The sequence below is a fragment of the Aythya ferina genome (assembly GCF_964211825.1).
Source record: "Aythya ferina genome assembly, chromosome: Z".
In the NCBI taxonomy this organism is placed as follows: domain Eukaryota; kingdom Metazoa; phylum Chordata; class Aves; order Anseriformes; family Anatidae; genus Aythya; species Aythya ferina.
Window position 1 is genome coordinate 24,532,385 of NC_140299.1, and position 15,492 is coordinate 24,547,876.

General features: G+C 36.8%; 1 protein-coding gene across 1 annotated transcript in view; it reads left to right on the top strand.

The window, feature by feature from the left end:
- The first annotated feature begins 31 nt into the window (after nucleotides 1-31).
- Nucleotides 32-15,492, top strand: part of DMGDH (dimethylglycine dehydrogenase) — a 48,097-nt gene continuing 32,636 nt past the window's right edge. Inside the window, exons 1-5 of the mRNA XM_084505257.1 lie at nucleotides 32-226; nucleotides 1,197-1,362; nucleotides 8,342-8,440; nucleotides 9,658-9,822; nucleotides 10,248-10,452. Coding sequence (XP_084361383.1) covers nucleotides 111-226; nucleotides 1,197-1,362; nucleotides 8,342-8,440; nucleotides 9,658-9,822; nucleotides 10,248-10,452 — 751 coding nt within the window. The 5' untranslated portion in view covers nucleotides 32-110. The remainder of the gene's footprint in view (nucleotides 227-1,196; nucleotides 1,363-8,341; nucleotides 8,441-9,657; nucleotides 9,823-10,247; nucleotides 10,453-15,492) is intronic.

Consider the following 15,492-nt stretch of genomic DNA (forward strand, 5'->3'; position numbering starts at 1 on the left):
TCCGCGGCCAGGGGGGCGGTCCGGCGCCTTCCTCCTCCTCCTCCTCCTCGGGGGCCGTCCTCGTCGGGGGGCGCAGAGCCGGCCCGTGTTGCGGGCGAGCCGTGTGCGGGATGGGCACGCTGCTGCGGGCGGCCCTGCGGCGCCTGCCGACCCCGCGCCGCCACCGCTGCCCCCTGCCCGCGGCTGCCCCCCGGCCCCTCGGCAGCGGCGCGGGCGCCCAGGGCGGGTGAGTTTGTACCTAAAATGCCATTTTGCCATGTGCATCGTCATGCATGCCGCTAGCAGCTCGGAATTCCGAGCGCAGACGGGTGAAAGATCAGTTAGTTACACATTAGGTAGCTTTCTGCCGGAGAGGCTGAGAAAGCAAACACCAAAAAGCTGCGTAGAAGGAGTGGGGAGATAAAATTAAATGAGTGTTGATTAACTGTCCCGAAAGGACAGGTACTGTAGTTTCACAGTATTCTGCTGCAGTAAAAGGTCTGACCTTGCCCCGCTCATCGAAAATGTTTTAATTTGGATATTTATCCTGATACATTTCCTGATCTTGGCTTGCTGCTCGGCCCTCTGCGGAAGGGGGGGGTCACATAAGATGGAAGCGAATGTGCTGCCCGGGGTAACAGTGCTGAGTTGTGCTGGCTTACAATAGTTGTGAAACCACGTTGTAGCAGGTGTAAGCAAGCCATTGAGAAAAACCTGCCACCGTAATGCTCTGACTTCAGCAAAGCAGAACACGTTAAGGTACACAGAACTTGAAAATAAGAATTAATTTTCATTGTTGGTGAATGCTGACATATCGCTTTAAAAACGTGTCAATGAGCTTTACTAAGTAGTCATTCTTAAAAGACTGTGTTGTGTTGCACTCACACTTCCAAAAACTTAGATTTTGGCATTGTTTCAGGGGTACAGATTCTCATTTGAAAATATACTACATATAAGGGTAAATGGGACAAATAGCAAAGATTTAAAGCTGTGAGTGGAAGCAAACTTTCTTTGCAGTTTTTATTAGGCCCGGGTATGCAAAAAACCCTTTGGGAGCATTTACTTTAAAAGAAGATAGGAGTGAACAGGTTACTTTCTAAGTTAGACTCGCAGGCAGGGACCAAGTTACGTAATGACTGGAGCTGAAAACAATGCAGATGGACAAATGTGCAACTGTCTTTCTGTAAGTGTCCATAACTGTTATTTTTTTTCCCCAGTAAAGAAAATCCATCTCCTTCCTTGAGGAAAGACAGAGCAGACACAGTGATCATTGGAGGTGGCTGCGTCGGTGTGAGCCTAGCCTATCACTTGGCAAAGGCAGGCTTGAAGGATGTCATCCTGCTGGAAAAATCTGAGCTCACTGCAGGATCTACTTGGCATGCAGTAAGGAACATTTTGTTAATCTCTCAGATTAACAACAGTTTATCTAACAGTGGTGGAAGTTTCATTATCCTTATATTCCCTGGCTTTCCAGAGATTGTCTTGGTTATTTTATAGATGTAAACTTTTTAGCACTGAGCTCTGTATAGACCTGGAGTGTGAGTTTTGAAAAGTTGGTTCAGCTATCCATAGTATATTTTCCTAGAAATTCATAGAAGTTGGGACAAATATTGTATTTTGAAATTACTGGAACATAACTGTTAATACTATTATATGGTTTTGGCAGCTAAGTGGACTTAGACTTTAAACTTCAGTTCAATTCAGATTTTTTTAAAAACAAATTTTGATGTCATAAGTAATCTAGTTTATACTGCAGACTTTACCACTGGGAGTGGTTTTAGTACCATTCAAAAAACAGAAATGTGGAATTTGGCATTATTTTATCCTTAATTATTTTTTATATGTGTGTTATTTTGAAAGAGGTGGTTAAGAACCAACATCAGTGCCCAGTTCTCAGAGAACATGACTGTCTCAGCAATTGATTCTTATTAGAGACAAGAGCTTTCTTTCCTACCATTACTGACACTGCACAAAGTCTTGGAAAAGCAAAGCTGACAACTGTACATTGTTGTTTTGTAAGGCTGACTGTTTGTCTGTAGTCTAAGGAAAAGAACTAAAAAGACATACATGTAATAATGACAACTGGGGACACCTCCTATAATAATGCTAATCACATGGACATAGTGGTGCATAGCATGCATGTATGTAACTACATATTTTGTATGTGTCAATGTCTGGAGTAGGTAGTGTTATTAAATAAAATAAAACTTGCCACAACACTAGATGCTTTTTCTATTCATTTCCAGCTATGCTCACATGGAGTTAGGAGAAAGCTATCCCTGTGTGTAGTAATAAAAGTGCATATAAAAGCAACAGCTTGCTTTCTCTGGGACTACTCTGTTAATACAATAGAGCATTTATGCAGTGCTTACAACTAGAATATCTGAGTGACTTTTAGGAACAAAGTAAGGAGGATGACTCTCATTGTGTTCTGTTTATATTCTCACACTCTTCCTACAGGAGAAAGCCTGAAGTTTGAAATATTATAGTGCAGATGCTTTGTGGGTTTGGAGCCTTAAAAGAGGATGTTAGTAAAAAAAAATATTAAAAAAAAAAAAAAAGCCTGACATGTATGTTTATATTTCATTGTACTTGCTTTTCAACAAACAAAACAGAAGAAAACACACTTTATCAAGTTAGGAAAAACAAAATCAGTAATTATACTTCCTTTAGCCAATCTTACCTCAGCTGATGCAGTTCAGAATGCAACATGGTATATAGTAAGTGTCAGATCATACATCTTGTGTAATGAATCATAATTAGGAAGTGTTCAGAGAAATAATTCGACTTCAGCATAAAAGAGAGTCACAGACTGAGTTCTATCTACCCAATGCATATACAGAACAATATGTGTGTAAAAAAATAATCAAATCCCCTCATTGAATATGAAAACAACATCATGAATAGGGGGCAATTTGTTTCTAATATTTTGTTGATATGCTCTCTCACTCTAGCTTATTGCTCCTAACTACGTAAAAGCAACCTCTCCTTCAGTATTTTTGCTTGTTCATTTTTAGTGAACATAAGGATGGGGCACTGGGTGAGGAACTCTGTATAAAGTCAGGGAGGGACCACAGTAGAGAAGATACCCGCACCAGGCTTCTCAGTGGGCTGCCTTGTAGTACCTGCTCCAACAGTGTGGGGTGATGAACACAGAAAGACACCTAGTTATGAGACAGGTTAAAAATGAATAACTACTAAATAAAATACATGGTATGCTAATGCTCTTCATTGAATTCCATATTGTAGTGCTGTGTCTGAAGATGAAAAAATTGCTGTTTCACATGATGAAAAAGATCAGAATTGTGACTGTCAATTCTTTATTGCAGTAGGTACTGTTCATTTATCAGTGGTCTTTTCACTGGGTATAGATGAAAATGACATGTATAGTTAACATGTCATATGGCACATGGTATATTGCCTGCGGCCAGAAAACTTGAGAAAGGCTGGTTCAGATATTGCTGTACTGTACCAGATTTTCCCTCTTTTGCAGTCCAGTAAGTCTTGCCAGCATTCAGGATCACATTTCATATAGATCATATTCCTGCTAGTGTTGCTGCTAAAACTTTCTTCCACTTCTGTGGTCTGAGAAGAATTTGTCTGACTCTCCTTTTATTGAAATTATTTATTGAAAACAGGACAGAAACCATGCACATTTTTGTATTAGCTATGAGAATAACAAGAAATAATGAGCAGATATAAATAAGAGAGTAAGTGCTGCTAACTTTTATGCCATCTAACCATGACAGAGTAGTGATTATTATATGTATGTAAACTAGGTTAAGACAGACTTCATGAACTTTCAGGGTTCTAGTATACTGCTTGTCAAATCATTTGCAATCTCACCGACATTCTAAGGACTGAACAATGCATATATAACTCACTCAGCAAATATTTTTTTTGTATAGTTATTTTTCAGCAAGGTGTTTTCTAAGAAAATGTGTGATGTATCATTATTATGTAATACTGTTTCGCGCAACGTTCAGTTGATTTTACTGCTGATGGTTAATAAATCACAGCACAAGACAAATAAAAACTTGTTAACGCTCAGTCAAACTTGAAATAAGAGTGAATGTTGGTAGTATCAGTATTAATGCCATTTCCTCCAGAATGCTAGTTTAATAGTAAAGTAAATATAAAATCTGAAACAGATTGGAATAGAAGGAAAAGAACACATGAAATATTCAAAATATATTAAAAAAAATAGTCTATAAAAATGCTTTAAAGTCTTTGTCGATTTTCATAGCATAGTGGCCATTCTACAGAAAATTATCTCCCCAGCTCATGTTCATATAAAACAACACAATCTGTCTCACAAAAACAGAGCAAAACTAAGGGCAAATCTTCATATATAAGAACAGTCCACCCTGAAATTCAGGACAAGAGGTGGATGTCTTTAGCCTAGTTTAGCCAACTAGGCTAAAGAGAAAGCTCATGGCAGAGTTACAGGAATTGGAAGCAGGAAGAAGCTGCAAAGAGGTGGTTTAGAAAAACTGAATGGGCATGCAAAGAGGATGCTAGAATAGCTAAAGCCCAACTGGAGTTAAGACTCGCAAGGAACATTAGGCCAACAAGGTCTTCTACTGCTACATTAACAGTAAAATGCTGAACAAGGAAAATGTGGGACTGCTGCTGAATGAGGGGGGTGATTCAGCCACAGTGGACACTGATAAGGCTGAAGTACTCAATGCCTTCTTTGCCAGCTTTCACTGACAAAGTTTCACACACCTCTGTGCATAGAAGCACAGCTCAAGGAGTAGAGGAACTACTAGCAGTGGACGAGTATCATCAAGTCAGGGATTACTAGGAGAACTTGACTCACAAATACATTGGAGCAGATGGGCTGAGTCCAAGAATGCTGTCGATGGCATTGCAAGGCTGCAGTTGTATCATTTTTGAAATACTGTGGAACTGGGGGAGTATCCATCTTTATAAAAAGCCAAAGGAAATAATCAGTGGAGCTAAAGGCCAGCTAGCTTTTCTTTTGTTCTTGGAAAAATCATAGAGTGAATTTCAGATCATGTATGAGCTCATAAAGTAACTTGGTACAGTTGGCATAAAATTTTGCCAAGCATAAAATATACCTGACCCAAACCAGTTGCTTACTATCTTAAAATGACTGAATGTGTGGACAATGGGAAAGCAGCTGATGTCATGTACCTCAACTTCAGCAATACATGAGACACTGTCTCCCATAATATTCATGTGTTCAACTTAAGATGTTGTGGTCTGTATGGTGGGACAGCTAGATAGGTAAAAAAAAGACTGCTTGGATGGTTGGGCTCAGAGAGTAGTGGTAAATGGATTGTACCCCACCCAAATGTTGGAAACGTGGAGTGTCACAGGGTCCTTGGACCCATCTTGATTAATATCCTTATCAATAATCTGGAAAATAAGACAGAGTGCATGCTTGTCAAGTTCACAGTTGACACCAAACTGTGGGAACCAGTCAGTGTAGCAGAAGGCAGGGCTGCCATGTTGAGGGACCTGGACAGACTGGAGGGATGGAATGAGAAAAACTTCATGAAATTTAGCAAGGACAAATGCAAAGTATCGGAATATTTATCCATAGAGATAGTGCACTAACTGTCCTTGGAGATCTTCCAGATTGGAGAAAACCTTGGGCAACCTGGTTTGATCTTGTAGCTGATCCTGCTTAAAGCATGAGCATAGATATGGACCTCAAGAGGTCCCCATTCAGTCTAAATTATTCTGTGTTTCTATTACTTTCATTTTGATATAGTCCAGTCAGGTTATATTTGTCTCCTAATTACACTTCTGAAATCAGAAACAATCTTCATGAGAAGCCAAAGGACACTAAATGTGTTTAGATTTTTTTTTCTTTATTTAAAAAAAGTCAGAGATTAGATTTAATTATTGCAATTAAATGTACTTGAACTTATATGGTTTTATAGCCAAGTTGTAGGTGATTTATGCTTCATTTGGTTAAGATGACTTCACTAACAGTGGCTGCTAAAATGGAATTTCCTTACATCTGGAAAATATATTGCTACATTTGGAAAAACAACAAAAGACCAACCAGAAAATGTTTACATAAATGAAAAAGGACAGTAGAAATAATATGTGATGGCATGATTTCCAGGCACAAGTAAATGAATTACCCATAGATTATTGTAAATGGCTGAAGAAATGTGAAGACTTCAATGCCTAATTTATTTCTTTATTCTCTACACGTAGCAAAAAGGCCTTTAGGACTTATTTTTTTAAGGAAACAAGCAACTTTTAATTACAAACTCTTTACTGAAGCAGCCTTGGGTTTTAGTTTGAGGAAAATAAAATACAAGTGTTCACAACAGCATAAAACCACATGTAACAAATGAGGTCAAGTGCACACATTGTCAAATATCCAGTCTCTAGACGATATGATGATGATATAATATGGTAATAAAAAAAGGACAAACAATATTTTTTCCAGATTATTTATCTATCTCAGGGACTTCATGAAGCCAGCAATAGTTTTCCAGAATATTTTTGTATCTCAGTGACTTCCTGAATCCAAGGGGCTTGTTTTGCATTTAATGTAGCCCTCAGTGGATATTTTTTCCTCCTCCAGATTTTCATGATCACCTTTAAACTTAAAACATTTGGGTAATGAACAATACCAAACATACTGAGGGAACCAGAGGCAAATTTATGAATAAAATACCATCACAAATGAAAAATGTGTCATTTCACTCATTTGGTATGCTATGATATTGTATATAAACTTTAAGGCATCAGGAAGATAAAATTCATATGAAGAAAAGTAGGAAAAACTGACACTATGCATAAAGCTGTGCAGTCACTAATGCCAGACACTTCTCATACTCTGAAGAGACTGAGTACTTGTCATCTCAGGCAGTGAGTGACTTAGGAATCATTTATTTATTTGTTTGTTTGTTTGGTTGGTTGGTTGGTTTTTTTGAGGGGCATGGCATTTGAGTGGAAACAACTTGCTAAGTGCAATTTGAAGCTAATTTTATCTGAAGAAAAAATGGGTCTTAAATGTGAAGGTGCAACAAGAAAGATGAGCCACAACAGTCCATTGTTTCAGAAAATGAGAATGTGTAATGCATACAATATATGTTGTTAATTATAGAGAAGAGCATTGTTAATTACAGAGAAGAGTAATGTTTAATAGGTTCTCAGCAAAATTAAACTAGATTGAATCAGAACCTATATTTATAGACCACTAACTCTTAATTTTGTTGTTCATATATATACATGTACAGTTATTAAATTATCTTTAAAAGTTGGGGCCTTAAAATTACATATTTGTTGCACAGAGACATTTTGACGAGTGAAAATCAAGAGTAGTTGATGTGCATTCTTAGTAGGCAACTTGAAGGAAACTATCAAAATTCTACTACGTGTGTTACTTTTCACCTTTAGATTCTCTGCTCTTTTTATCTCACAATGGCAGTGAACTGAACAGTGAATTTGGGTGTCTAGCTCCCTTAACTGTTTTTAAAAATCTTGTACTGTACATTTGTTCTATTACATCTATGTAAGTAAACGAAGATATTATATATAAATTGGGTTCTTAATTAAAACAAACATTAGGTATGAATAAGCTTTATTTAGTTAGCAAACTTGTCTCTCTATAAAAATATTTAAATCAATGTAGTTACTGAAAACTGAGCATGAAAATCGAATGTAATTTTTCAGTGCTGTTACCTCACTTCGAAGAAGGGCTTTAGTGAGATGTCAAATTCTAGAGATACGAAGACATGTGACCTAACTTCTGTAAGACTTAAACTCTTAAATTAAGTCAGTAAGAATTAAACTTCCTTCAAGTGCTAAATATCTGCACTTATGAATGTCATTAGATTGATGAAGCTGTCTATAGTGTTGGGACGTGAATAGTTTCCTTAAATACAGGAAAGTCTGTAGTAGCTTCTTGATATTACAGTTGCATGAACCCAAAAGGGCTCATCAGCTTTCTAAAATCAAGCCTAACAAAATGATGTGCAAAATTCATACACTAATTTTTTAAGCTACTTCAACAATTGCAGAGGCTGCAGTTGATCGAGGACTAAGTAATGTGTCACTTCCAAAAGATTTGAAACAGACAACTGCATAATTTAAGGAAGAAAGGAAACCATAGGAGAGGACAACTGCAAGAGTATCATGAGCTGACAGATTTGATGAGAAAAGACAGGTGGAAAAACATATGCAGAGAGAAGAATGCCATAAGTAGGGAAAGGGATTTGCTTTTATTTTTGTAGCACTTGGCTCTATACATGTGTTGCTTTTCTTTATAGTATCTCGACAGTTCACTTTTGAATGATAGTTGGAAGGTGGGAAAGACAACACTCCATTTCTAATTGTATTTCTGTGTTTTTCTTATTTCTTAATTGAGGCTGGTTTAACTACCTACTTTCATCCTGGAATAAACCTGAAGAAAATCCATGCTTACAGCATCAAACTCTATGAAAAGCTGGAAGAAGAGACTGGTCAGGTAATCTCCTTAACTTTCTAAGTATTAATTCAAATCAATCTTACGAATAGTCTCATAAAAGAGTTGACACGTTGTATGTGTTTGTTCAGGGTTATCATAAGTCTCTCTTTATATTAAAATATATTCTGCCTGCATAACTATACTGAAGTCTTGTGTTTAATCAGTAAATATTTTAGATAGCTTCTCAGATTTCTGTAAAGTTTAAGAAGATTGTTTTCATCAAACATCTCAGAAGCTCAGCAGACTGAGAGTCTGCAACTTTATCTTGCTCTAGGAGTTAAAATAGCATCAAGGATCTGGAATGAATGGATTGATTATGATACATTCCTGCTTTAAACTTGTCTGCTTATAATTTCATATGATATGATGGTCTGTACTTGAGAAGATTGCTGTAATTCTTCCCATCCCCTTCAGAGACATGTTTTTATTTAGTGACTTAGGGAATGGGTATGCAGAGAAACACAGGAGTTGTCTTCCTTATCTGGCAACATTCAGCCACATAGATTTCATTCACTACGCTCTGCTTGCTTCATTCTGCAGCAGAACCTCCGTGATCCTTGCAGTACTAACTTAATAATTGTCACAAAGTGCTTTTTTCTTCATTCTGCTGCTCTTATCTACAGCAAGATAAAACACTGCAGCAAATTATCATTGTGAGTTCTGCTAAAAGACTTATACAACCCTATTAATGTCCTGTTAATTAACAGAGAAAAGATAAAATACATTATGTATACCTGAAAGTGAGGATTCAGTGTTTAGCTGTATAAGGATTTCTGCTTTATTAAAAAGGCAAAAAGGAAGGGGGTTGTTCATTTTGTCAATAGAGTTGCTACATCTGTTAAGTTTATTCTGCTGCACCTCAGTAGCAAATTAAGTAGGTGATAAACTTTAATACAAATTATTATATATTTATTTTCAGATGTATCTGATAAGTTTGAAAGTGAGTCCATAAATTCAGACATTAATCAAAACTTAATAAAATATGGCATTCAATAAAAACTTTTTACATTTCTTTTGAAGATAGCATGTATTTACTTGGGAAGCCAATTAACTGTAGGAGTTTAATCCTGCTCCTCCAAGGGCACCTAGCTTACACTGAGTCTTTTTCCAGTCATTTTAATGGCAAATTTCTTGTGGAATAAGAATAGCATAGGAACATGTATTTATGGAGATAAGTAAAAGTTCTTACAGTATTTCATTTTTTCTCTTTGTTTTAGGCTGTGGGGTTTCATCAGCCTGGCAGCATCAGAATTGCTTCAACCCCTACTAGGGTGGATGAATTCAAATACCAAATGACTCGAGCTGGTTGGCATCCAACAGAGCAGTACTTAATTACTCCTGAGAAAGTACAAGAGCTATTCCCCTTATTGAACATGGATATGGTAAAAAACATAATTTTATGGAACAACTTCCATTGCATTTAAATGTTGGTCTGCCAGGTATTTAGATCCTGTTCCATTTATAAAAATGGTATGAGAAATTCTTGTATTTCAGTGGAAAAATATATAAACTAAAATCTCTTGTGCGTTTTAGTGAATACTGTATGCTATAATATTAATATAATATTAAATTAAAATTATAATTACATCTGAGAACTGAGGAATTTTGCTTCCTTAGGACCACTATTAAGTTGGTTAGCTGTAGCCTTTATAATGTGCTATGTTTTCAAAATTTGTTTGGATTTGAGTCCTTAACGTTTACTCAAGAAATACATCACATTCAATAAATAAATCATTTTTGAAACAAAATTAGTTGACTTTTATAAATATTAGTTTCTTTCATTTTGTGTGATTTTACCTCCACATAGATTTTAGCTGGCCTGTATAACCCTGGAGATGGTCATATTGATCCCTATTCTCTCACAATGGCCTTGGCTGCAGGAGCCAGAAAATACGGTGCCCAACTGAATTACCCAGTCCAAGTAACTAATCTGAACCCCCGATCAGATGGGACATGGGAAGTTGAAACTCCGCTTGGAGTAATTCAGGCAAAGAGAATTGTGAACACTGCAGGTAGGATTTAACATCATCAGTTGTATACTATTCTGATTTACAAACTAGGTGACACTGAGGATATGTGCAGATTTGTGCAGTTTACAGGAATAAGTATATGCTTTTGAATATTTGGTTTGTGGTAAAATATACTCCGTGCTTTTTACTTTACATTATTGTGAAAATTTAACTCTTCAGATAAATGTCCTTGTCTAGGCATTAATAATATTACTTTCTGGCTTGTCTCCAGCAGTTACTACTTAGGCTGTCTTGTTAGATTTCAGAAGCAGAATAGACTCTTACTTGTCGGCAGTAAGTGGTGTAGAAGAGACAGGTTACTGTCTGTGAATGCGGTCCTCTAAAATATTATGAAAGCTACTTAGGAAGGGATATGGGATGTACAAATGAACTAGAAATATCTTCACTGGTTTTGTTTGTTTGTTTGTTTGTTTTCAGAGACTGAGGATTTGCAGCCAATAAGATAATTCTGCATATTTCAGCATTATCTTCTCTAAGATTTAACTCTCCACTTATCATTGAAAGAGCAGATTTTTGTTATTTGATTAGTATTTTAAACACACACTTTGTTTAATAATAAATTTTTCCACATAATAAAAATTTCCAAACTCAAAGGAACTTGTATTTACATATGCAATTTTATTCTTCATTTTGTTAAAGAAGCTAAACTGATGTTTCTGCCTCAAAAGTCTTTCCAACAGGATTTGATTTTGTTTTCTCAAATGAGTTGATAGGTCTAGGAAGCAGTATTTAAACCAAACTTCACTTATTTTTATGCTGCTTTATACAAATTACAGAAAATCATAGTACTGGTGAGACCATTGGCACCTCCCACATGAAGTGTGCCAAATGGTTCCTAGCAGAAGACTTTCTGTTTTCAGTCATTTGAATATTTTCTGAATATTTACAATTTGGATAAAAGTTTTGCAGACACTGACAGCCTCAAACTGAATCGTATCTGTGTTTTTGAAATAGTCTTTCATACATCCCATCCCAGTGAATAACCAGGTTTCAGCTGGGAGGTGTGATGACTCCAGAAGACTTTTTCTTCTTCAAATGGGATGAGCAAACTGAGAGCAGGGATATATAATCCTTTTAATTCCTTTCTACATATGTGCAGTGGAAAAATAATAATAATAATAATAATAATAAAACACCATGTCTCTAATGCAAGGCAGATAAAATGAAGAAGTTGAGTGAGAGAGGTACTGTTCTTGTAGGTGGTAGAACAACCATGGCTGGTAGTTGGAAATAATGAGAGAGTTGGACTGGAAGGGGAGTAGAGTGGGAGAGTGAAATGCTTGGGAAAGATGCCGGGAGGTAGCTGGGAGCACTGGCAGCAGGTGGAGAGCTTAAGTGCTAGAGGACCTGCTGAATAAGATAGCTCAGGCTGGGAAGGACTGTGGTGATAGCAACAGTTGGGATGACACTGTAGAGGGAGATAGCCAAAAAGGGTCTACATGTTTCATTATGGGAACTGGAGCTTTTCTGGGCAAAAAGATTAGAAAGAATATTTGAGGACTGGTTGTGGGTGAAACTGGAATTGGAAAATTGAGGCTTTCTGAGCTGTCTAAGGATGGAAGACTGTCAGACAAACAAGGAAAAAGGTGGATGGGAGTGGATTGGAAGGAAGGTAAGGCAGATGGGACAGAATTTGACAAAAGAGGAAAGTTGACTTGCACATGGAGAGAGGCAACTAGATGAAAAAGTATTGTAAAAGAGTGATTGAAAAAGAGCTTGAGACTGAGATGAAAAGCAGTTACAGGAAAAGCAGAGGTGGGGAAGGGAGGAGATTGGCACAGGGAGAAGTTTGGAGGGAATGGGATAAAAGGGTTGTGCTCTGGACAGAAAAATTGTATGTGCTAGGTGACCCACTTTCCATGTCTGGAATGCAGAGAGTCCTGTGTTAGATCATTCTAGGCTTTCAGTAAAGACTGTGAAACACACTGAAAAGTGTGCTTTCTCATCATATACCTCCCACGTACTTGTGATCACCTGCTATGGCTGCTAGCCTTGCTAAAATAGCAGGGGTCTGAAAAGTTCACCTTGAGGTTCTATGCACGCTCATGAGCTGTCATGATGCCAATGTAGTGCAATATAAAAATATTTTGGAGAGAAAGAGGACTAGATAAGGAGTTCAGTATGCTTGTTAGAAAGCAAGCAATGACACAGACTGGGAGACCAAATTAAACTAATTTTATTTAGACCACTAAGTCACAGAATCACAGAACTGTAGGGGTTGGAAGGGACCTCGAAAGATCATCAGGTCCAACCCCCGTGCCAAAGCAGGTTCCTCAGAGCAGGCTGCCCAGGTAGGCATCCAGACAGGCCTTGAATATCTCCAGAGAAGGAGACTCCACAACCTCCCTGGGCAGCCTGTTCCAATGCTCCGTCACCCTCACCATGAAGAAGTTCTTTCGCATGTCAGTGCAGAACTTCCTGTGCTCTAACTTCCAGCCATTGCCCCTTGTCCTATCCCCACAAACCACTGAGAAGAGGTTGGCTACATCCTTCTTTCCCCCACCCCTCAGATATTTATATACACTGACGAGATCCCCTCTAAGTCTTCTCTTCTCCAGGCTAAACAGACCCAGGTCTCTCAGCCTTTCTTCATAACAGAAGTCAAGCACTCATAAGATGAAAGATCAATATTTAGATTGTGTATGGACTCACAGTTCATGGCTTTTGGACATGAATTATGGGACAGCATTCAGATAAAAAATCACAAGCTCTCTTACTAATAGGATACTTGCGTCATTTGTTACACAGGATGGATTTATTAGTCTGGAAACAATTCAAGATTATGGCATGGAGAGACAGGGTTTTCTTTTGGCATTTAGACCTCTTATTTAGGCCCCAAACTTGTAGGTACTTATTATTCCAAAACATTGCCTCTACATCATATGTACAAAGTATCACAGATGTAATTTATTTATTTTTGTAGTGTAGTTGTCTTTCCTTGGCTTATGTATCAAGTAGACATTAGGCAGAGTTTTTCAGTAATTGCTTTTCAAAGTCTATTTGTAAAAATTAGAATGAGCCCTTACGAAATTTTTTTTTTTTTATTTTTTAATTTTTTTGATTTAATAACTTATTAAACTAACAATACGTGGCTAACTGTTCAGCCAAAATGAACATTTGAAGCACGTGTTGCTTAACATTCTGGCTAGGGATGTGAAATTAATACCGTATAACCAATGTATTTTATAAGTGTTCCCTCAGCTAACATTCATTCTTCTTCTCAGCCTTGCCTCATTCCACTACAGATCATGGCTGGTATAATTCAGAGCTCATATTTTAGGCTCGTGTTGCAATATGAGTAGAGAAGAATATATCAGGAGGCTCTCCACATTCTCTCTTCTTCCCTCATCCCCCAACCGACATCTGCTGTGGAACTGGAACAAACTAGTTTCAACCAATCTTTAGCTGTTCCTTATGTGAGATTTCCATTTTGGAAGAAAGCAGATGCCTAATAAATAATCCCTGACATAAATTAACTGGTATTGAGCCAGCTAGAGTGATTTTCAGCCTATTTATAATATAAAGATTGATTAAATTCTGCAAAAATAGTGAATTTAGTTTATTTATACAATATGCACGTGCATACATATACACACGTGCAGGCCTGTGCACAATTCATATACAACCGTTTATATATATGTAGTGGTGGAATATTTTCTCCTCTTTTAAAACACAAGAGATAGTCAGATTACGTAGTTCAACAGTTACGCTCAGTAATACCACCAGTAAATATTTCAGCATCAGATGTTTGCAATCTCTACAATTCTATCTTTATAAATGTCCTTGAGATATAATTCATGCCTTCATTTATCTCTTGTGTGTGTGATAGGACTTGACATCTGCTTCCAATTAGAATTTTGTTTTAGAGAACATATTCTTTCTTTTGTCATTTTTGAGTTTGTAATGCCTTTTGCATATGGTTCAAAAACTTTAAACAAAGAAACTATGACATATTTCATGTAGTAAATGCCAGCTGTTGTTATTCTAACCAATTAAATAAGCATTTAGCCTAAGTATGAATATATATTTTTTAGAACTATGGCATTTAAATTTGATTTTGAGCATGCCTATAGTATTTGCTTTTAATTCAACAGCAGTTTAAAATCAGCTGTGGCTGTGCTATACTTCTGGAAACTTAATGGTTAAGAAACTTGATATTATTTTGGAAGTAAGTTTCAAAGATCTAAAATTGTCTGCCATTTTTATTTTCTCTGAGGAGCTTGAATATTTTTACTCTAATGTTTTCCCACTAATTCTGTTTTAACATGTAAGCAAAACAATGAAATTACTAGGAGTGCATTTCCGGAGTATTATTTCTTTTCCAAATATCTCTTTCGAGTCTAAAATTTTTGGCAGAAAACCAGGGTATAATACTATATTTTGTGGATTTTTTTTTTTTGCTACTTCACCTTCTTTTCTCCTGTATGGATCATTAACTGACCTTACCTTAAAATAATCTTCTTTGGAGTTGATATGGAAATACACAAATCAAAATAAGTTCCCTAAACAGTAATTGTAGTTGACTAGTCAATGGCCTGGACTTGGTAGAAGGGGGACACTGTACATGAATGGCTAGCAAATGAGAGTAAATACATTCATTGCATTCATACTTTATTTTTTTAATTTTAATTTCTATTTTTTTAATGGTCAACTCTAGGTCCCCTTAGCTTATGCTTAAATTCAAATGTGTATTTGTCGTGTTTAATTGAGGAAGCCTTTGAAGAGGTGCTAGAAATTCAACTTCATTAGCATTTTTTGATTGTTCTCTATATAAAGGAGCATAAATCATGTTTCAGTAGTTTTAAAAGATTTTTTGAATCACTGCATGCTACGTGATCTTCCCTCAGCTAATTTGACCAACATAAAAACTATTCTGTCAGTGAGTCTCCTCCAAGTACTGAGGATTCATTTAAGAAGCAAAGTCTTACATATGATAAATGCAGTACAACAGATACCATTTTTTACCATTTTCTGGGCAGGGGCTTTTAATTAACCAAGTCTCTCTGTCATGATCTTTGATAT